This window comes from Elgaria multicarinata, chromosome 2 (genome assembly GCF_023053635.1).
Source record: "Elgaria multicarinata webbii isolate HBS135686 ecotype San Diego chromosome 2, rElgMul1.1.pri, whole genome shotgun sequence".
NCBI lineage: Eukaryota > Metazoa > Chordata > Lepidosauria > Squamata > Anguidae > Elgaria > Elgaria multicarinata.
In genome coordinates, this window is record NC_086172.1 from 26,392,125 (window position 1) to 26,416,215 (window position 24,091).

Below are 24,091 nucleotides of genomic sequence, written 5' to 3' on the forward strand. Positions count from 1 at the left end.
TTCTCTCCCCACTTTTTCTTTCTTCTTTTTTCTTTTCTCTTTTGTTTCTCTCTCTGCGTGTGTATATATTTTCTGGGTTGTTTTTATTGTATTTCATGTATATTGTCAAAAAAATATTTGAAAATTAAAAAAGAAGATACTTTTGGTTCAGATACCACAATACAAGCTATAATACTACAGCCCAGCCAGTAGCATGGGCCATTTGCCCTCTCTTAATTTCTTAGGCTGCAGCCCTATATACACATACTTGAAGTAAGTCCCGTTAAACTCAATGAAGTTTACTTCTCAATAGACACATATAGGATTGCACTGTTTATTTTCTTAGAGTGCTATACAACACTATTGGTATTTGCATCATATTAGTCAATGGGGAATTTTACTGCAGTAATTTATCTTTCAGCAGCATAATATGTGAACTGTTTTTATTTGTAAGCCACTGTGGTTTGATTTTGTCATAGAAAGGCAGGATATAAATGCCTCAATTTAAAAAAAAATGTGGTTATTTACTAGTAGTTGTATTAAAGCTCAACATAATTAAAGCAATCTTAAAAGCTAACATTTTACAGGTACATAAACCTACCCATACACATCTAAGGTCCTCCTCTGAGTGCCTACTCCGAGGGAAGCTCGGAGGGTGGCAACAAGGGAGAGGGCCTTTTCAGTGGTGAAATGATCTCCTTGATGAGGCTCGCCTGGCGCTAACACTGTTATCTTTCAGGTGCCAGGTCAAGACTTTTCTCTTCTCCCACACACTTAAAAGCATTTAGCAACACTAAGTTTGTTTTTTAACAGGCCCCAGAATTGTTGTTTTTAAATGGATACTGTTGTTTTTATCCTGTTGTTTTTATGTTTCTTTAAATTTTGTATATCTTTTTAATGTTTACTGTTTTTAACTTTTGTGAACCGCCCAGAGAGCTTCGGCTGTGGGGCGGTATATAAATGTAATAAATAAATAAAATAAATAAATAAATTAGATGTTACAGAGAGGAACAGAGGGCATGCCAAGCAGCTGCCACTTTAAGTACAACGTCTAGTAGGGCACTAAGGCAGAATTTATATTACCCATTCCAACCACCACCACTCAGTCACAGGATGGCCTTTAGTCACCTTCTGCTAAATGGGCATGTATGCACTCCTGGATCACAAATTGTTCTGCTCCATCAGGAAATCTGTAATCTGCCCTGGGTGACAGCTCAGGCAAGGACGCATGACGTGGGGTAAGTGGCTGGACCATGTTTGGAACTAAGGTCAGCGATCCTGGAGCTAGAGAACTAACACATTCTGGGGACAACTGGCAAGCTTTTATATTCAGGCCAGGAGAGTCTTTCTGGAAACTCCGCCCCCTGAGGTGCGGCATCTGGTTGTTAAAGGGCCACCAGCCTTATTCTGTAAGTGTTTGCTTCTCTTAGGGAGGGTTGGTCACTTCTCAGGGTGTCCCTGTTCATTAGAGGAGTCTGAGGTCCACTCCTTGAGTCTGGGAAATCGCACCTCCTGGGCATTGCAGCGATACGATATGAGATCTGAGGCAGTGGGGTTTAGAAGGACAGGGGACTGGTTTTGGTGCCTCTCCAGAGTCACTGTCACTGGAGCCTTCAGTCTCACAGGGGTCTGGGTCATGACGTAAATGAGTTCAACATGTGATCAGTTCCCAGGTGAGCCCATCTCAAACATTTTAAAATAAATAAAGAGCTTCTTTGAAAAGCTTCCTTTGTTTCTGTAAATATTTCCAATTCCAGTAGAATTTCTCACTTGTAACAGGAATTGTCTCTACTCTTGATGCCTTTACTTTACCATGAATGTTTAATTGTGTCTCACGCAGATTCAATGTAATCCGACCAGTCTTTATAGGTTATCCAAACATCTCACCCATTTACCTTGGAGGAGTAGATTGCAATTGGGTTTCTTGAGTTTGGCAGCAAGTAGGTTCTAAGCTGTTCTGGGACATCACAGACAGCAGGGATTTTATACGTGTCCGGACCCAGTGTGTACTCCTGTCCCTCTGGGGAGAATTTTAGTTCCTCTAGTGTATAAAGTCCAACTCCCTGAAGAAAGGCACCTTCAATCTGAGGGAATAAAAATACATGGTTTCCATTTTTCCTATGTTTCTGCTAGGAGATCAAGCTTTTATAATTCTAGTAGAGGCTGCAATCCTATCCATATTTACCTGGGAGTATGTTTTATTGAACTAAATTGTGGAGTAGGCACGCATAGAAAGTGATATTGAGCTGGTCCTTTTCCTTCTGTTGCATAGTGGTGAACCTGGCTTTATAATTAAATACAGTCCTTTATTTGGACAAACATCGACCTGGTTCACATGATCACTATAGTTTAAACAAACCATGGCAGATCGTTTAAGCTATGGCGTGTGTTGGTAGGTGCCAGGCGCCCACCCGGCCACAGCTAGCTGTGTCATCTGAACCTGGGGAGCATGGCTTGTTGGAAGGGGAAACAACCCTCAAATAACCCAAGAATAGTCCATGGGTTTTTGAGGGTTGTTTCCCCCTCCAACAAGCCATACCACCCAGGTTGAGACAATGTGACAAACTGTGCCTGGGATGGTAATTAGACAAATGGGACCTAGTACACACCACAGCTTGAACATGTCACCGTAGCTCGTTTAAGCTGTGGTGATCATGCGAACTGGACCACACTCTCCTTTTGATCTGTCAGAATTGACTGACATCTGGGATGCATCCAGATGGACCATTCTCAGTGCTAGTATTCAAAAGACATTGTGTAGTTACCCCATACCCGTGTATTACAAATGAAGATGATGATGTCTGGACACCTCATGAAATTCTGTGAATGTGGCAGGGCACTTCCACTATAAAAGCTTTATCTGAAAACCCCCTAAGTCAGGGCAAATGTTATAGCAACATACTCAAAATATTGATATGAAGTCACCTCACACTAGTTTGGAAGTCCCTTCTTAGCCAACCCACAAAATCCCAAGACTTGCCAAACCTAAGAATTTTTCCACAACATTATTTTTTCTTGCAGTAAATGCGTATTTGCTTTCCATTTATACCCCGGGCATTCAACTGCCCTACACACCTATACCAATTTGTGAAAGTTATTTACTCCACCCTATCTTTACCATTTAAAATTTCTTTGGCAGTTCAGTTCCATCACAGGATCAATCATCTAGCCATACTTAGTGAATACCAGCAAACTTCTTTGTGCTCTGCCATACTGCCCTTTCTAAACCTTTATTATTATTATTATTATTATTATTATTATTATTAGACTATATACTTCATCTCTTTTTCACTGGAGCATACAATTATTATTTTTTAAAAGGAGCATGAAGGTGGTTGTTTTTTATCTCCCTGAAGCAAATCTATCTTCCCTTCCCATTAAATGCAGGCAGGATGAATTACACTCTCGTTTGCAGGAGTAGGCAAGGCTTCCCCAAGCTGGACCTTAACATGTTTTAGGCCACTTCTCCCATCAGCCTCAGCCAGCATGACCAATGAGGTGGAGTGATGGGAGTTGTAGTCCATAACATCTGGAGGGCACCCTGTTGGGGAAGGTTATACTTTCCCTGACAGTCTGGCATGGCAAAAACAGGGCCTCTACCTTAAACATCCATTCCTATAAATACTACTGCACGGACTGGGCTGCTCCCCTTCGGATCCTAAACATGCAGGATTTTTTGTCCATAGTTCTCAGCGAGTCCATGTCTGCAGGAGCCAATCTCAGCTGCTGCTATTGGCCCACCCAAGCATTACATCTGCTGTCAAGTTGCCAGTACTAATTTTGCTGTAACTTCAGGCTGGGGTGGGGTGGGGTGAGGGAGCAGCATCTCAGGCCCGCAGGCCAAATCCACCCCTTCTGGTTCCCAATCTAGCCCTCTTGGCCACGCCCCCTCTCTTGACCTCACTTCCTTTCCACTGACCACTGATTGCTAGGTGGTTTCACAGCTTTGGCATGTCCCCCCCCATTGTAATGATGGGATGTATTCTGGCTCTTTGGCCCCAACCCCTTTGACCTTCAGCTCCCCCCACCCCTGGAAAGAGGCCCCCGAGAGCTTCAGTTTTGGCCCTCAGGCTGAAAATGTTTTGACACCCCTACCTCAGGCTCCAGGGCCGGGTAAAGCTGGTAGTAGGCCCAGGCCAGATGGGAAATGTAGGCTCTATTTCAAACTGCTCATTAAGAATTTTTAAATCAGTTCTAAAAACATATGAACCAAAAAGATTTATAAAAAAAGGTAATGGCAAGCACTTGTATCGAAGATGTATATAAGACATCACTTCTTCACATTCAGAAATGCTTTATGTGCTTTTCTTTGGGCAAATTCATCATCAACAACAGAAAAATCAAGCAACTTTGCCCAGGGGGACTCAGAGTAGGCCCTCCTCAAAATCGTAGGCCCATGCCAATTGGCCCCACTGCCCCCCACCCCCGCCCAGCCCTGTCAGGCCCTTCACCCACCCACCCTACCTCACTCTTCATCAGAAGCAAAATGCACACATGCACCAAAGCAGAACTAGGAAAGAAAAAGTGTAGAGAGGATCCGGAAACACAAGATCACGTGGTATGACAACACGTTCTTGAATATTTATTGTGGACACCATAGCACAAGAGCACTATTATAGCAACATGGAAAGAAAAATGCCTTGAAGATCTTTTAAACAGGTGATGCTGTAAATATTTTCTATTTTCTCTTTGCAATCATGAGGACTGGAAACTTGTTCTTACATTCCTCTATGTTCAGTGGTGCAACTGCCTGAATATAATTACACTAGCAATTCATAGGGATTAATTAGGATGACCATATGAAAAGGAGGAAAGGGCTCCTGTATCTTTAACAGTTGCATAGAAAAGGGAATTTCAGCAGGTGTTATTTGTATATATGGAGAATCTGGTGAAATTCCCTCTTCATCACACCAGTTAAAGCTGCAGGAGCTGTACTAGAGTGACCACTTTAAAAGAAGGCAGGGCACCTGCAACTTTAACTGCTGTGATGAAGAGGAAATTTCACCAGGTTCTCTATATATACAAATGACACCTGCAGACATTCCCTTTTCAATACAACTGTTAAAGATACAGGAGCCCTGTCCTCCTTTTCATATGGTCACCTTAGATTAATGTGGTGGGGGTGGGGGACGCTACCTATTTTCAATGAAGCTGTCAGGCTTTCATTTTGCAGTATGGATATAATGGCCCCGTTCAGAGAACACGCTAAACCATGCTGCTTAACCACAAATGGTTAACCATTTTGTGGTTAAGAAGCATGGTTTAGAGTATTGTCTGAATGGAGCCAATATATGCTAAACAGGCCACATTAAAATCTGTGCTGGGAAAGAGCAACCCCCTTGACATAGGTAGGACCAACCTTCTGTCAGGGATGCTTTAGGATGGATTCCTGCATTGAGCAGGGGGTTGGAATTGATGGCCTTATAGGCCCCTTCCATTCCAACTCTACTATTCTATGACTGCTTCAGCAGTGCCATAAACGGGGATACAAATCAGCCATAAATCTGGTGTATATTGTTTGGGTTTGCAATGAAAGTAATGTATGCAAATCAGATGCTAATGGAGGTTTTCCAGCTCCCTCCCTCTCCCCCTTGCACATTCCCTCCCCCATTGTAAAAGACCAAAATGCTTCACCTAAGGCTTCATTATTGGCAGTAAATGCTTTAAGCTAAAACCGGCTGGTATTCTTGGTATTTGGGGCATAGCCCTTTTGCCTTTGGCCCCACTCACCAGCGGAATCGGAACCTGAGAGTTTCTCTGAAACTGAATTTGGCACAAAGGCTGAAGGTTGCATTAGGTGGGAGTAGAAAATCGCACTTTTGACACTGGAGCAAGGTTTACGGGAGGAAGCACTCTAGGAATAAAATGCAAATGGGGCTTCACGTCTTTGATTTTTGTGGAAGGTCGTGAGCTACTTGCTTGCAGCTGGAATAATGCCCGGGTTCAAAATTCCTGGTACATACCTGTCCTATGTCGATACCTGGATTGATGCTGAAACAGGCATCCATGACAATGTCTGTTCGGATGTTCTGTTGCACAAATAAAGCTGTCATCAGTACATCTTTTTTATAACCAATTAAGAAGAAGAAGAAATTAGGACTATGGATCCCCAAACCCATAATATAATAATGATGTACCTACAATCAGCACCAAGAGGGGATCTACACGTCGTACCGAAGGCGCTTGCGTGCGCCTCCAGTGCGCACCCAAAAGCCTTCAGTACGACGTGTAGATCCCCTCCCAGTCTCAAAACGAATCCTAGCACATTTGAAAATATTTCAGGAATCCTGAGTTGGACGGAGACCCAACTTTTGAAGTCCCTGAATATGGGTGTATCGGCTGATTTCCTAGGCTGACAGGAAAAAGACAGCTTTGGGGCTGGGAGGAGATAAAATTAGAAGACTGATATTTTTATGGTGATACTCAATCTATTTCTTGCATATGGAAGCTTCCAGGTCTATTATGTTCAAGATAGTCCAGAGTTAAAATATAGGAAGAATCATATTCCAAGCAGCATCATACAAGGAGAAGCCATACATTAGTGCAGAGGTGGGAAACAGTTTTTGGAGGGTGGGGGGGATGACCCCTAACTAGCATTGGCATTGCTGCCACCACCACCATCTCCATTGCTACCACCACCACCTGCCCACCCATTGCCGCTCCGGTGTCATCTGCCCACCCCGTTGCTGCCGCCCTGCCCTCTGACTCACTCTGAGGAGGTCAGGCTCTCTGAAGAACCAACAAGAGAGAAAGGCACTAAGAATACCAAAAAACGTACAAAAAGAATCCAGAAGAGAAAACATTGTTAAGTGCCAGAAAAAGCTTTAATGAGCCTGATGTGTTTCAAAAAGAGATTTCCTTCCTCCAAGGCCACTAGCATATCTTAAAAAGCCTTGCTAATGCTTCCTCTTTCGAAACTGCTTGAGCGTCTCGGCCAGAGAAAGCAGCCAGCACAGCTTTCCAGAGCCAGGCCTTTTTGAAAGGGTGTCCCTGGAGCTTGCCCACAGTTCATAGATTTGCTCTACCCTGTGGGGGTATGATGACAATGCCTGGCTCCAGATCAGAGATCAATGCTTTATGTGTGTATGTTCTGTGTTTTAAATTTTTAAATTTTGTATACTTGCTTTTATCTCAATTTTAGAATTTCTGTAAAGCACCCAGAGAGCTCTGGCTATGGGGGCAGTATATAAGTGTAATCAATCAATAAATCAGACCTTTTCCCTTCTCCAGTACTGAGAGCCACTTCTCTCAGGGCTAGTACAGGGGAAAGGGCTACCTCTGATCAACAGCAGAGGTGAAGTATGCCATTTCTCCCTGCCTAGCACTGAAAGCGGTTCTCTCAGTGCTGGGCAGCAGAGAAAATATCTTAAACCCTTTTCCTGTTCCAGCACTAAGAAAGGGAGCCATTCGTGCTGGGCAGGGGGAAAAAATGCCCCACCTTCAGTTGGTCTGCCTGGCTCCAAAGTGTCTGAACACAGGGAAAGAGAACCACCAAACCACCTAGAGGGTGTCTATACACTCTGTTAACTCCATAGTGGCTGCGCAGTGGCGCTGTGTTGTTTAAATGACGCAGACACCAACTCACAGCCATATCGGGATCCACCACCCCCCCCCAAATCTGCGCCATTTCAAAGTGCTGATTTACAGTGACTTTTACCTTTGTTCTGAGTTATCCAGTGGGCATTGCAAAAAAGCTCAAATTGGCTACTGAAGGTGGCAGAGAAAGAGTGGCTGAGTCTTTTGTGGTTGTTGACGGGAAAGCGCAGGAACGCAGGGTAGGTGGTGGGCTTTTCTGGCCGGACAGCTCATGCTCCCTCTGGCCCCATTGAGTTTTATCGATTTAGCCTCGCAGCAGAGATGCTGTGGGCTTTTGAGCTGATCCCCTTCCAAAACGGTGTTGTATAGACAACAACAACAACAACAATGCACACACACACCCGTAACCTATGAATTGGCAAAGAGGTAGAGATGCTCACTTCTTACCTTATGGTCACCTGTCAGGCAGTCAATCTCAGTCTCAGAACACGAAGCACCAAAAACAAAGTATGGCAATGGATGACCTTCTCCTTTCTCCCAGTCCATATAGGTGACATATCCTCTAATGAGAGAGAGAGAGAGAGAGAGTCCTTTAGATGTTAGATTTCAGCTTTAGTACAGCATTCCCAAGCAGGCCCAGAAAGGACTGAAATACTTGAATGCTCTTAACTTCTCCAGCATAGGATGGGAAGTCATAAGAACCTAAGAAGTGCCCTGATGCTGGATCAGACCAAGGGCCCATCTAGTCCAACACTCTGTTCACACAGTGGCCAACCAGCCACCGGCCAGGGATGAACAAGCAGGACATGGGGCAACAGCACCCACCTGCCCATGTTCCCCAGCAACTGGTGCACACAGGCTTACTGCTTCAAATACTGGAGATAGCACCCAACCATCAGGGCTAGTAGCCATTGATAGTCTTTGCCTCCAGGAATTTATCCAACCCCCTTTTAAAGCCATCCAGATTGGTGGCCATCACCACATCTTAGGAAACTTGTTGGTGGATGGACAACCCACTGACACAACAGGTGGCTTTGTACTCTATTAAATAGTTCAGCAGCTGAACCCTAGCAATTGCTGGAGTAACCGTCAGATCGGGTCCGAACACGCAGGACTCCTTATACTTCAAACCACAATAAACAACTAGCAATTGCACATCCAGTTTATAAATGTTAAAACATTTTTTTTAAATAAACAAACAGGTTTTAAAATGTGAAAATAAACCACCAGTTTTAGTCACAAAAATGAATATGTGGCAATGCTATTTTTAAACTGCCAGAACCAATCAGGGGCAGACCAAAAACAACTCTCAGAGATGAATAAAGATTAATTTTCAGCTTCTATGTCGAGCAACCAATCAAGCCGCATTAATAAATGTAATTGCTTATTTTATCTTGTCCTTTACATTGATATCCAGTTTCAACAGATCAATAAACTCTTTAATCTTTCTCCTTTGGATGCTCTGTTAATTGCCCAAACAGAGATCTTAATTAAGGCTACTCTGCCAGCAAGTTTCTTCCTCATATGAACGGACCATGGACTCTAGCACATTATTATTATTATTATTATTATTATTATTATTATTATTATTTATTTATATAGCACCATCAATGTACATGGTGCTGTACAGAGTAAAACAGTAAATAGCAAGACTCTGCCGCATAGGCTTACAATCTAATAAAATCATAGTAAAACAATAAGGAGGGGAAGAGAATGCCAACAGGTACAGGGTAGGGTAAGCAGGCACAGGGTAGGGAAAAACTAACAGTAGAAAGTAACAGTAGAAGTCTGCACAACATCAAGTTTTAAAAGCTTTAGGAAAAAGAAAAGTTTTTAGTTGAGCTTTAAAAGCTGTGGTTGAACTTGTAGTTCTCAAATGTTCTGGAAGAGCGTTCCAGGCGTAAGGGGCAGCAGACGAAAATGGACGAAGCCGAGCAAGGGAAGTAGAGGCCCTTGGGCAGGCGAGAAACATGGCATCAGAGGAGCGAAGAGCACGAGCGGGGCAATAGTGTGAGATGAGAGAGGAGAGATAGGAAGGAGCTAGACCGTGAAAAGCTTTGAAGGTTAACAGGAGAAATGATTCACTCTGCTCAATACCAGATATTTCTTCTACCTTTTCAGGAAAGGTCTTCCAGTTTCACCAATGCAAAAAGAAGTACATTCTAAACACTCGATTTTGTTGTTGTTGTTGTTGTTGTTATTATTATTATTATTATTATTATTAATAATAATAATAATTTACATTTCCATAGCCGAAGCTCTCTGGGTGGCTTACAAAGATTAAAACACAGAACATTAAAAACAGATATACAAAATTTAAAACCATAAAAGCATAAAAACAGATTACATACAATTTCCATCTATTTCGGGTCAGTTAAAAACTCAACATTCGCTGTTAAAAGCCTGGGAAGAGAGAAAAGTCTTGAACTGGCTCTGAAAAGATTATAATGTTGGCGCCAGGCGAGCCTCATCGGGGAGATCATTCCATAATTTGGGAGCCACCACTGAAAAGGCCCTCTCTCTTGTTGCCATCCTTTGAGCTTCGCTTGGAGTAGGCACCTGGAGGAGGACCTTAGAAGATGTTGAGCATAGTGTATGGGTAGGTAGGACCTTTAACTGCACACTTTATCTTCAACACAAATCACCCAGCATTTCTTATCATACAACCAAATCTTCACAAGATTTTTCAATGTTACCAGGGTTACAAACACCATTAGCATTGATATTACAACAGTCAATGTTCTTCTGGGCTTCCCATACAAATCCATCAGCCACAAAGCAGGTAGTCCTTTGAATACCTCACACCCCTGACTGCTAAAATGGCAGCCTGTAATCTGCCAATTTTACTGCCTTTCACTTTGATTCCTCAGAGTATTTAATCATGGCTACCACAACAGCTTCCTGAAATATATTCTTTACAACTTGCCTTTTCACAAGCACAGGGTGTGCAGAACTACTATTCAACAGTATGCCCCTTTTCATAGGTTTCCTATATGACCTTATTTCTAAGGGCTCATCTACACCAAGCAGGATATTCCACTATGAAAGCGGTCTATAAAAGGCAGGAGCCACACTACTGCTTTATAGCGATATTGAAGTGCTCTGCAGGATCTACACTACTGCTTTATAGTGGTGTTGAAGTGCACTGACAACTGTTGGGGCCCAGGACACATCTACACCATGCAGGATATTCCACTATGAAAGCGGTATGAAAGCGATATATAGTATGTGTCAATGGGCCCCAACAGTTGTCAGTGCCCTTCAATACAACTATAAAGCAGTAGTGTAGATCCTGCAAGGCACTTCAATACCGCTATAAAGCAGTAGTGTGGCTCCTGCCTTTTATAGACCGCTTTCATAGTGGAATATCCTGCTTGGTGTAGATGAGCCCTAAGTGTCCATTACAAATCCTTAATTCCACATCCAAATAGGGAAACCAACCAACTTCATTTGGCTGTTCCTGTGTTAACTTTATACTTTCATACAGGATAAAATGGAGAGGAGGAGGACCAGGTCAGCCACCTTGGGTTCCTTGCAAGAGGGGGGAAAAAGGGATATAAATATAATAAATAAATAAATAAATAAATATTACCTATCCCATTCATTGCATCAAGCTCTTTATCTGCTTCTATCGCTGTATGCGTTATAATTATATCATCTATACAAGATGACGTCACAATCATTACACCCGTTTTTCCATTAATGCAAATAATGGGCACCTGAGGAAAACAGTGTAGCCCCTTGTCCCAAAATATAAATGTGGTTGGCATTGTACAGCATCCCGGGTTTGGGATTTACTTTAAATCACACAATCCAAATCCATCATCTGTGATACCCAAAACGACTTATGAAATGAGAATTGATTCCTTACTTGAAGTAGCCGGTAGCTGAGAGGCTGATGCTTTCTTCATACGCTTTTTCAATCTGCAAGAGGCACATTGTGAAATGGCATTTCTGGAAGATTTTTTTTTTAAAATGTGACAATATATTTTTACATAAAATGAAACAAAATGGGGAGCATTTAATGGAGAAAAAGGTGGAAGAAGCAGTGGGAAAACCCTGTGCCTGTTTACACTTCCCTGTGCCTGTTTGCATTCTCCTTCCCTCCTTATTGTTTACTACAACTTATTAGATTGTAAGCCTATGCGGCAGGGTCTTGCTATTTACTGTGTTATCTGTACAGCACCATGTACATTGATGGTGCTATATAAATAAATAATAATAATAATAAGGAAGGCCAGGAGTGGAATGTGATGATGTCTGGACATCCCACCTTCCAATACAATTCTGTGAATAAACCAGGGTAGTCATGTGATAAAGCCTCATGTGGAAGCACCCACACCGTTGCACAGTGGCTTCTTGTGGTGGCCTCTGTCCAGGCCTAAGGTATTAACCCTATAAGCATCCCACCTAGGAAGAAGCAGGTGTCTTCTTTGTCCTGTGAAACCAGTTATGAAAACAGCTAGACAGCAGTTATGTGGCCCACATAAGGGCAGCCCCCACTGATCTTACAGTCTATCACACTGCTGGGCAGGAAACCCACAAAGAGCTTCATCCCACATACCTGTTTCCCTCGAATTATCCCCTACAGTGCTAAGCTGTCGCCGTTGCTGTTGTTGTTGCTACCGGGCGGCTAGATCCTTTGCATACCAGGAAATGGGTTTAAGGGGGGAAATGTAAAAAAAAATCATAAAAAATCAACAGATGACCCAATCTGATTCAAATTTGGTATGCTTAAAACTCTCCTTAATATCTATTATTGTGCCAATTTTGATGTCTTTATCTTTAAAGCTTATGCAGATGTAAGCATTTGTTTATTTTTTCTTCAAATCCTGCTCCTGCGCCCCAGTGGCCGATCGGAAAACAACAAATTATACACTCGAAAACTAGTAGCAAAATATTGCACTCCTTTTGGTTAAGAAGCGCAATTAAAGCAGGACGCCTGGGAGTACTTCACAATAAAAGCAGATTATAACCTGGAAAACTTCGGAGTCCTTTGCATGCAATTTGCAGTGATTGCACAGTGTAACGCTGGTGTGATAAAGCATAAAGGCTAACATCTTTATGTTTAGAATCCAGGGCTGCTTTCAGATGAGGCTTTCATTGTGCATTCACATTTATCCATGGAATTTTACAGAGGGGTCCAGACAATGTTCCCTTCTGTTCGTAACCCCCAAACCCCATGCCTTTTCATTGATAGTGCTAAGAGCCCTCTGTTGGAAGCACCCTAGATTGCTGAGGTTGCATGTTTGTTGGGTGTCCAAAACGTAGTAAGGGCACTCCTACAATGGGCTCACTAATAAAATTATGTAAGTCCACCTGTACCAAGTTAGGCAGCAACAGGAAGTACAACGTAGAAGAGGCACTTCCTGTTATGTAGATTCTGAGCTGCTATCATTGTTTTGGTGTGATGTTAATTCTGATTCCAGTGCCTATCCTAATAGTATGTATGTTTAGACTAGAAGACATTGGAATTTCCCTGAATATGTGATGCAAATAAGATCATAATTGAGTGTTAAAATAGAAACGGTGCCGGGTGGGGGAGGGAACAGGGTAGAGGGATAAAAGGTGAAGCTTGAAAAGAAAGTACTTTTGTTAAAAATCTTGGTTGAAAGAAAAGTTTACTGTATTTTGTAAGTTTGTTTGTATATACAGTATATTGGAAACTTGATAAAAATATATAATACTTTGAAAAAATATATAGAAACGGTGCCTACCCAGTCCTCCCATTTGCCCTCCGGATTTTCTTTTATTATTGGCTCTAGACGCTTCCGGAGAATTTGGCAAGCATTCTGTGGAAACAGGTGGAAACAGAAAACAGGACAAATGACTAAGCAATGATAAAAGCAACTTTAGTTTTAAATTGTTCTTTTAATGATTGTACTGTGGGATTGCCATCCCAGTAGGGCTCCTGTGTCTTTAATGTTGATCTGCTTGTCATGCAAGAATTCAACAGGTGGAGCTCTTCCCAGCGCAGAGCAGTAATGATGCCAAACATATTTTTAGTGTCATGTGTGACAACACACCAAGATGTGCCACAGAAGACTGCGATGCTGCTCACTGGACATTCATTATACAATAAAAGTAAGCTGAGCTTATGTTTACAATGAGGAAAAAAACAGCTCATAGAATCACAGAATCATAGAATAGTATTTATTTATTTATTTATTTATTTATTTATTAATTACATTTTTATATCGCCCAATAGCCGAAGCTCTCTGGGCGGTTCACAAAAATTAAAACCACAGTAAAACACCCAACAGGTTAAAACACAATTACGAAATACAATATAAAAAGCGCAACCAGGATAAAACCACACAGCAAAGTTGATATAAGATTAAAATACAGTTAAAACAGTAAAATTTAAATTTAAGTTAAAATTAAGTGTTAAAATACTGAGTGAATAAAAAGGTCTTCAGCTGGCGACGAAAGCAGTACAGTGTAGGCGCCAGGCGGACCTCTCTGGGGAGCTCGTTCCACAACCGGGGTGCCACAGCGGAGAAAGCCCTCCTCCTAGTAGCCACCTGCCTCACTTCCTTTGGCAGGGGCTCACGGAGAAGGGCCCCTGTAGATGATCTTAAGGTCCGGGTAGGTACATATGGGAGGAGGCGTTCCTTCAGATAATCTGGCCCCAAACCGTTTAGGGCTTTAAATGTCAATACCAGCACTTTGAATTGGGCCCGGACCTGGACTGGCAGCCAATGAAGTTGTAAAAGGACTGGCGTAATGTGATCTCGCCGGCCAGTCCCTGTTAATAACCTTGCTGCCCTGTTTTGCACCAGTTGAAGTTTCCGGACCGTTTTCAAAGGCAGCCCCACGTATAACGCATTGCAGTAATCCAAACGAGAGGTTATCAGAGCATGGATAACTGTAGCTAAGCTATCTCTGTCCAGATAAGGGCGCAGCTGGTATATCAGCCTAAGCTGATAAAAGGTGCTCTTTGCCACTGAGTTCACCTGTGCCTCAAGTGACAGTTCTGGATCCAAGAGCACCCCCAAACTACGGACTCGATCCTTTAGGGGGAGTGCAACCCCGTCCAGGACAGGGCAAACATCACCTCTCCGGACAGAAGAACCACCCGCTAACAGTACCTCCGTCTTGTCTGGATTGAGTTTCAGTTTATTAGCCCTCATCCAGTAGAGTTGGAAAAGGCCTACAAGGCCATCGAGTCCAACCCCCTGCTCAATGCAGGAATCCACCTTAAAGCACCCCTGACAGATGGTTGTCCAGCTGCCTCTTGAATGCCTCCAGTGTGGGAGAGCCCACAACCTCCCTAGGTCATTGGTTCCATTGTCATACTGTCTAACCGTCAGGAGGTTTTTCCTGATGTCCAGCCGGAATCTAGCTTCCTGTAACTTGAGCCCATTATTCTGTGTCCTGCACTCTGGGATGACCGAGAAGAGATCCTGGCCCTCCTCTGTGTGACAACCTTTCAAGTATTTCAAGAGTGCCATCATGTCTCCCCTCAATCTCCTCTTCCCCAAGCTAAATATGCCCAATTGTTTCAGTCTCTCCTCGTAGGGCTTTGTTTCCAGACCCCTGATCATCCTTGTTGCCCTCCTCTGAACACGCTCCAGCTTATCTGCATCCTTCTTGAAGTGTGGTGCCCAGAACTGGACACAATACTCAAGATGAGGCCTAACCAGTGCCGAACACAGGGGAACCAGTACCTTGCGCGTTAATGGAAGCTATACTTCTATTAATGCATCTCAAAATAGCATTTGCTTTTTTTGTGGCCCCATCACACTTTTGGCTCATATTCAGCTTGTGATCTACAACAATTCCAAAATGGTTCTCAGAACATGCGTTCAGCCACTGAGCTATGGTCCCTCCCTGATGGGAGCAGACAGTGGAAGCCTGGAAAGATACAATGTTACTTTGATGGTGGAAAGTGTCACACCTTGTATTTTGGCCTGTCGTGCTGCTGTGAAAGGCACAGCAACCCTGCTAGACAAAGGTGGCAGGTGCATAGCTCAGCGGTAGAGCGCAGGCTTCAATTTCTGGGAGGGCTAGGAAAGACTCCTGCCTGAAACCCTGGAGACCCATTGCTGCCAGCCAATAATATTGGGCTAGATGGTTCAAATATAAGGCAGTTTCCTATGTTCCTAGGTTAGGGTGACCCTATGGAAAGGAGGACAGGGCTCCTGTATCTTTAACAGTTGCATAGAAAAGGGAATTTCAGCAGGTGTCATTTGTATATATGGAGAACCAGGTGAAATTTCCTCTTTATCACACCAGTTAAACCTGCCCTCTTTTAAATCTGGTCACTCTAGTATAGCTCCTGCACCTTTAACTGTGGTGATGAAGAGGGAATTTCACCAGGTTCTCCATATATACAAATGACACCTGCTGAAGTTCCCTTTTCAATACAACTGTTAAAGATACAGGAGCCCTGGCCTCCTTTTCATAGGGTCACCCTATATCCCAGGTGGCAGCCCTGGCTTTGGGATTTTCCATGATGCCCACAAACCAGCTAGAGAAAGAACAGAAACATACAAAGAGAAAAAGTTCCGTCACATTTCAATGGGATTTAAAACAGCAGCCAAACAGAAGCACTCTAACCTGGACAGCTTTCCCGTTGCATTCTGTGCCAACTGATCCTGAGGTGACAACTGCATTGGGTATTGAGGCTGTAGTTGTTTCGTAAGGGTGTAAATAAGACAAGGGTATCTTTAATTCATGGCTGGCAATCTATTTGTTTAGAAAACAAAGATATTACCATTACTAAAACGAGTTGCAGTACATTCTCAAGCTGAAAGGGAAAATAACATTTGTGATTACCATTAACACATATATAACTTGTTAGAAAATACAACTGGAACTTATCTGCATCTGTAAATGCAGATCCCAAATGAATAACAGATACACAATTGCACTGATAAAACAGTCGAGCTTTGCTTCGTATGCAGGTATTAGAATGTTTTTGTCTTAAGTTACCTGTAACATCTTAGTGTAAAGTCCTTGTCCCAGTTCACATCCACCATGAGAAACCAGCACTGACCCATCTAGATAGATATGAACCAGAGCTAAAGCCTACCGAAAAATAGAAATGATTAATCTTCATCCATGAAATCAAATCATGCTATAATGTGATATAGGATTGGAGTTCCCAACACAGGGCCTGTGGGCACCATAGCACCCATGAACACCTCCAGTGGTGTCCACGAAGAGGTCCCCAATGTGGTGCCCGTGCGAACCCACAAAACCATTTGATTTATATGTTTCTCTCATTGCTATAATTATGAGCTCTATCACACCAGCGTTATACTGTGTAATCACTGCGAATTGCATGCAAAGGACTCCAATATTTTCTGCCTTATCATCTGCTCTTACAATGAAGTACTCCCATGTGTCCTGCTTTGATTGCACTTTATCCCCCCCCCAAAAGCTACGTATTTTGGACCACGGAAAGTGTGATTCTTTTGTTGTCCTCCAAGCAGCCACTGAGGGCGCAGAAGGATGATGAGAGCAGAGTCGCCCAGCCGCCTCTTTCGGCAGCCCCCAAGTGAGCGCTGTGGAGCCCTCCATACTGAAAAGTAAGCATTCTGGCACTCAGGAAGGCACTTACTTTTGAGTAAACTTGCTAACAGCTCAATCCTATCCCTGCCAGTCACAGAAATAGTAAGCTCTTTTGAAGTTGCATTTGCTAGTGGGTGGGTGGGTGAGTAAAAGCGTGCATAGAAAAAGTAGAGGGACCCTGAGGGAGCTTCTCTCCTTTTTTCACCCCCGCCCTCCCCGTAAAGAGATTGTCTTGCCAGCGCGAAGTTTCCTTCCTCTCCCTCCTCCGCCGCCGCCGCCACCAGGGCAGAGGTGGATGTATAATGATGGTGTGGTGGAGCTAACAACAACAACAACGACAGCTTTCATACACTATGGGATAATTCGAGGGAAATGGGTAGGTGTGATGAAGCTCTAAGTCTACTTTTTTAGAAGTCTATTTCTAGAATATCAAAAACTTACTTGGTGATAATGTGTTTCAGGAAATCCAACTGAAAACTTCATGGGAATGATTGCAATACCCTTCTTCTTCCAGTAGCTTTGTTTGTTGAACTCCTCAGCTGCTTTTCGCCTTCTGTAATAATCAGACCTCTCCAGGCATTTTTTCCAACATACAACCAGATTTCTGGAGTCAAACTCTTCTTTATAGGGAGTTTCAGCAACATTTTTGTACATGTTCATCTCTCTGACCTTCAGGGAAACCACACAAGATACTGTTAGTTGTTCCAAATTCTTAATGAGCCATCATATATATAATGATTACGCATCCCGTGAAGAAGGTTTGCAATCAAAAAGGGTTGATTCAATAACCACTAGATAAGGCTGCCCCCTCTAACAGCTTTTGGACAGGCAAAAAATCAACAGATCAAGTTGCCCATCACTCATGCTGGAAAAAAATACATGATGTCATGCAGCAGCTAAAGCACAGGAGTCATGTCAACTGGGGAAAATGATGGCAACCTTACATCTGGGCTGGAATAGTATATGTAGATATGGATCCAAAGGGACCCATGGTCAGAGAATGATGGTAGGATCAGCCAGAGCTGGCCCAAGACATCTCGTTGCTTGAAGTGAAAGACAAAATGGTGCTCCAGATTCCATGTACAGAAACAGAAGCCAACCGGACTGGCAGTTGAATCTTATTTCAACATTTGTTGAAGAGTTTGCTGCATAGTACTACAGAAAACACAAACCTAGCACTCAACTCCTGGGTTTTAATGATGAATTTATATTTTTTATATATATTTTTCTAAACAAAATGGCCTCAGAAGGGTATGGTTCCCACTACACTAAAATGGTTCCCACTACATCTTCCACTACAACTGACCAAAAAAGTAGCATACAATTAATGTTGGAGTTTGAATTACATTTTTTTAAAAAAGTTTGAAGGTAGTTGTAAATAAAAGTTGTTTCCCTTCTTCCCTTCTTCAATCTTTGCATTTCCAGCCTCGCAGGTAAGAACCAGACAGGGAAGAGGCTTAGTTAGGCCAGAGCTCACCTAGCTACTTAGACAGAGACATTAAGTCCTAGGGGACCCATATAGTGTTCCAATGCCTGTGTGGGGATTCCTTTTCAGGTGATCTCCTACCTGCAGGCTCCCACTATTTTTCATTGCATGTAGGGGTGACGTCAGCATCTGGCAGCCTTGGGCAGCTGCCAGAACCCCAGTCCCCAACCTAGTGCCGCTCTGGGGCACTGTGGGAGATTAAAAGCATTGCTAGACCCAGTGCTGCCACTACACATAGTTAAGCCCACTAAGGTAGAGCCAGTGTGGTGCAGTGGTTAGAGTGTTGGACTGGGAGTCGGGAGATCCGGGTTCCACCCATGGAAACCCACTGGGTGACTTTGGGCCAGTCACAGACTCTCAGCCCAACCTACCTCACAGGGTTGTTGTTGTGAGGATAAAAATGGAGAGGAGGGGGAGGATTATGTAGGCCGTCTTGGGTTCCTTGGAGGAAAAAAGGCGGGATATAAATGCAACAAATGAATAAATAATAAATAAGATATGTGTCAATGGGCCCCAACAGTTGTCAGTGCCCTTCAATACCGCTATGAAGCAGTCGTGTGGCTCCTGCCTCTTATATACCACTTTCATACCACTTTCACAGTGCAATATCCTGCTTTCTGTAGATGAGCCCATAGTGTGCATAAGCTCCTTCCGCGCAATCGGTCTCCATCCTGCTGCTCTCTGAAGCTGCTGGTTTTCCACAGGGGATTCCTCCCCCACACCCCGCTTGCCTCTCTTAATTTTTTTGGCCACCTTGAGGCCCAGTATTGGGCAAAAGGTGGGATACTACTACTACTACTACTACTACTACTACTACTACTAAGGTCCACTGATGGAGGAGGAAGGGACCCCTGAATTGAGGAGCTGGCCCTGCCTGATTGCATAGACTCAATCACCAAGACTCAATCACCAAGGATGTGCAGAATTGCTGGCCTTGTTCAAAAGACAACAATGCCAGCAACACCTTGTTAAAGCTGTAAAGCCAAAACAAGACAAATTGGCTGTGCCAATATTTATAGTTCCAAACGTGTTTCGAGAACATCTCTTTATCAAGGGCAATTCTTATTTCATTCACAATTTCCAAATACGTAATTCCAAATGAGAATTGCCTGCTTCTAGTTCACACATGGAAGGTTAAACCCCTGGTGCAGATGACCTTTTTGTCTTAGTTCAAAAGCCCTGAAGAGTAGCCTATAAGAAAGGCCTTTTTCTAAGTACAAGTAGCTAAAGTACAAGACAGCCTTGAAGGACAAGCTGTCACTACCAATATCAGAACTTTTCAGGAATCTGTATTTGAATCTGAATTATTCTAAAGCTGCCCCTCAGTGCCCCTAATCTAGAGAAAGTGAGTTGACCTTTATTTCCATTGAAAACAACTTTCCCTGTACTTCAGCCAGATAAATATGAAACATTTCACTGGAAAAAGTTAGTTTAAGCATGCCCCGGATTGTGCAACTAATATGGATTATGCCTGCAAGCCAAAGTTTTACCACCTGGGGGAGCATAAACATCATTTAAATATAAAGATGGAAATGTCCTGGGCTGCTTCCAAAGGAAGCATTTATTGTGAAATCACGTCCACAGAATTTTACTGGGGGTCCAGACAATGACACCTTCAAATTTGTATCTTCCCTATGTTTTATGACTGCTTCTTCCATCTTTTTTCTTAACAGGAAAAAAAAAACATTAAGAAAGGAAAGATGAATAGTCGCACAATGCCTTTTAATTGTAAGTGATAGAAGCCCTCTGTATGGAAGCAGCCCTGATTAAAATAAATTTGCCTGCTGAAGGATGATGAACAGAAAAGAATATCCCAAAAGTTGAAGAACGGTTATTAAGCGGTATATAAATTCTCCAAATAAATATATAAAGGTGTGCCCTGCCGTTTATTTTTGCTCTTGGATTTGTCATGAGTTTGGGGTGTGTGACCATTTGAGGAACACGGAGTTCCCAATCCTGTTTTCCCTCATAACGCTAAGTGGGTGGGTGTTTATCCCCTACAAAGACCTCTCTCGTAGGACTTCCCCTGCTCTAGCCAGAAAGCAAGACTGGAACTAAGCCAATTTGGCTGTGGGCATGGTGGGAGAAATGGGCTTGGGGCAGAGAACTGGTAGGCACATGAAAGGGTTCAATAGCACCCCTCCTTTCAGCCAAATTTGCCCCTGCAAGTGGAAGCTTGCATACTGGTTGATATTGGTTGTTGGGAATATGGAGTTACCAAGATAAGGTGTGGTTCTCTGCTAACATTATGACAGAGGCCACGATTGATCTTCCTATTGACACTTTATTTATTTATTTATTTATTTATTTATTTATCTATTACATTTTTATACCGCCCAATAGCTGAAGCTCTCTGGGCGGTTCACAAAAATTAAAACCACGAAGAACATAATAAAACAACCAACAATGTGAAAACAGTTTGTCAAAAATATGTGATAATTCATTTTATACCCCTTAAAATGTTTCCTTCATTTTCATACAATAAAAGCCTTTAGCAGCTCCATACAAACTATGAATCTGAACATTCTGGGTCTGACTACAATACAAAATCAACAGATAAAAATGCAAAAACCCAGAGAGAGCAAGGAAAAAAACACCACCTGATTCTGATGTGTGTTCAACAGTTTATTGAACTCATGTTCCATTTGTTTAAAGCACTGGGCGCCCATAAGAATCTGTGTTGTTGTTTTTCTTGCTGATTATAAGGACAAGATTTTCATTTTCTTTTTTAAGAAAAAGAGTTAATACGATTTTATACATTCCACTGGTTTGATAAAGTTAACTATTCCTCTGGATTTTTAAAACACGGATTCCCCCCCCCCCACACACACAGCTGAGAGTGTAGAAAATGGAGGATCTGTTGAATAAAAGAACCAACGTAAAGAGGCAATCGGGTATACTCATATATGGTATACTCATATATTTACCTCGTCATGTGGCAAGCCAAGGTGATCTGCCACAGCTGTTACCCATGTTTCTGCACAAAGACCTGCCTGTGGGAATCCAAACCCTCGAAATGCAGTGTTTGATGGCAAATTGGTCTTGCAGGCCCTTCCACGGGTTCGGAAGTTGGGGATGTCATATGCGTTTGGGCACTTCAGCACAATATATTCGATTACCTAATGCACAGATAGATAATAAGCTTCTTAACTAGTCTGTGTCTCATGGAATCTGCAAAAAAGAACTGCAAAAACCCATGAATTGTGCACACCTGAACTGTATTCGGGAGTTGAAAAGCAGCCTCATCTTATCATCCAAGTGGGCATTGCATAGCCCACCCCAACAAAGCAGTCTTGCATATGGGGTGAAGGCCTACATTCCCAAATCAGGAATTCATTATTTAATGAGAGGAAATTCTTCACATCCCGTGGTCTCAAAGTCTTAAAGTGCAAATCCACTTACTTATGCCACTGAATGCAGGGGAGATTTACTTCTTTTGGACTAGGCTATAAGTCTTGTAATCAGGGCTACTTCACGTTGTGTTGGTAACTTCGAAAAGCTATTTGCTATATCATGCTGGAGTCATGGGCAAACCGAGTGCCTGCCTAAGTTATGCCTAAGGATGTTTCACACAGGGCAGGAGACAAACATGTGTTTTTATGGATGCCTATGTGGGGCATGGTGCTAAGCTGGAGAGTGGCTATGAGGGGAGGAGCTAAGAAGCTGAACCACAACCAAATAATTCCTTGGTTTGCATCTCATCTCGCCATGCAGTTACTGTGTAGCCTTAGACAAGCCAGTCACAGCTCCTCTGCAATATGGAGTAATAATACTGGCCTACCTTATGGAGTTCTTAGTCAGGGCTACAACTGGATAGGCCATGGGAAGCACTTCAAACATTCCACACGTGATGGTCAAGGGCCACAGCTCAGTGGCAGAGTGCAGGGACTGCTTGCAGAAGGCCCAAGGGTGCAATCTCTGGCTTCTCCAGCAAAGACTCCTGTGTCCATCCTGCTCCTGGGAAGCTGCTGACCATCAGTGTATGCAGACTTCAGACTTGCCAGATCTACTTTGTTTTTGACAACCCCCCCCAAAAAAATCTACCAACCAAAGCCTGGGGCAAACATATAGGGTGCCTCTGAGCACATTTTGAACCCAGGAATTTGTTTTCAGTATCAGAACTAAATCAGCTCAAAAGTTCTCTCCTGGTTACTCCAGGCTTGCTTCATTTCAACAGCTTAATTTCACTGCCCAAAGCCATTTTGTTATTGCTGCTGTTCAACAATTTGGACTCAGAACCCCTTGCTGATCATCCAGAGATGCTGATCCACCTTCTGCTTACCCTTGGTGAAGACAGTTCCGAGCTATATGATGGACCACTGGTGTGATCTAGTGTAAGGCAGCTTCTTCTATTTTCAAGAGCTTTCAATCTAAGGCAGTGATGACCCTGGAGACAATGCGTGATGCTGCATGGTCTCCAAGGGGGGATCTACACTACTGCTTTAAAGCGCTTTAAAGCACTTTATAACAGTTTTGACAACTGTTGGGGCCCAGGACACACTGCATATACAGTTTTCAAAATGTTTTCAAAGTGCTTTAAAGCGCTTTAAAAGCAGTAGTGTAGATCCCCCCAGGTTTAGGGTCCACATGCAAATGTATCCATGCACGTGCGCACACCCACACCAAGTGAACCGTATGAGGTTATCTCAAGGGTGAGGGGGTGGAGAGTACAGGCAGTAGGGGATTCTGTGGCAGTGGGGTTTTCAGGGTAGGTTTTGGAAGCTGCAATAAAGGCCTTGGGGGGCTGCATTTCGGCCTTTAGGTTGTGCATCCATGATATAAGAGATTCTAGCTATATTAGACCAAATGAAAAGACATTCATTTCCAAAAACTAAGAATTACACAAACTATTAAAGATTGCGCTGTGTGTTCTGAAAGAAAGTATCCAAGCTACAGATGCATTTTTGCATCAAATAGTAAAAATGAATAAATTACTCTTCAGCCATTAGCTAAGAATGAGTACAATTTCATTTCATTTTCCATCCATGAATCCACTGCAACTAAGAATCTTACCAGTTCAGACTCATCCAGTGTACAACCACCATTTGTGTAGAACTCAAGGTCAACAGCTGTGATTTTACCATCATTCATGAATCCTACCTAAAGATACAAAAGCATAGAAATTTGACATATTAAGCTCATCCTTCAATCTTTGAACTCTATGGGAATGTTTCTATGAGCTCCCCCTCCCCCCCAAAAAGGCAGACTTTACTGCATTATTAAGCTCCTCTTTATCACATTTAACACATAGTTTAAGAGCCTGTCTCAGAATACTTATGTCATAAGGTACAAAAGTTTTGATTATCTGGATATCTTACTGAAGTTGTGGCATCTCCAAAACTGCTGGTCTTACATGCAGCTGCTGGGACATTTAGAAGATGGCAGCCCCTCCAAACATGTACATTGGGTGCTATATAAATAAATAAATAAATAAATAAATAATAATAATAAACACTCCAGCAGTCGTGCTTAAGACAGGCGTTTTTCAAGACCCCACAACTTTTGTAAGGTATCCGGATGGTCAAAACTTTTGTACGTTTTGTTGTAAGTATTTTGACATGAGCTCTTGGA

At 42.8% G+C, this 24,091-nt stretch overlaps 2 protein-coding genes across 3 annotated transcripts in view; both read right to left on the minus strand.

The window, feature by feature from the left end:
- The window catches only part of NIF3L1 (NGG1 interacting factor 3 like 1), a 130,674-nt gene that overhangs the window by 79,151 nt on the left and 27,432 nt on the right, over positions 1-24,091 (minus strand). The window lies entirely within an intron of this gene.
- The window catches only part of LOC134392124 (aldehyde oxidase 3-like), a 71,663-nt gene that overhangs the window by 3,240 nt on the left and 44,332 nt on the right, over positions 1-24,091 (minus strand). For both annotated transcript variants that reach the window (XM_063116172.1, XM_063116173.1), the window contains 10 exons: positions 23,534-23,620; positions 21,448-21,639; positions 17,476-17,703; positions 16,453-16,548; positions 16,078-16,206; positions 13,233-13,307; positions 11,387-11,439; positions 7,963-8,077; positions 5,943-6,008; positions 1,875-2,063 (listed from right to left, as the gene is read on the minus strand). In XM_063116172.1, the coding sequence (XP_062972242.1) occupies positions 1,875-2,063; positions 5,943-6,008; positions 7,963-8,077; positions 11,387-11,439; positions 13,233-13,307; positions 16,078-16,206; positions 16,453-16,548; positions 17,476-17,703; positions 21,448-21,639; positions 23,534-23,620 (1,230 nt within the window). The remainder of the gene's footprint in view (positions 1-1,874; positions 2,064-5,942; positions 6,009-7,962; positions 8,078-11,386; positions 11,440-13,232; positions 13,308-16,077; positions 16,207-16,452; positions 16,549-17,475; positions 17,704-21,447; positions 21,640-23,533; positions 23,621-24,091) is intronic.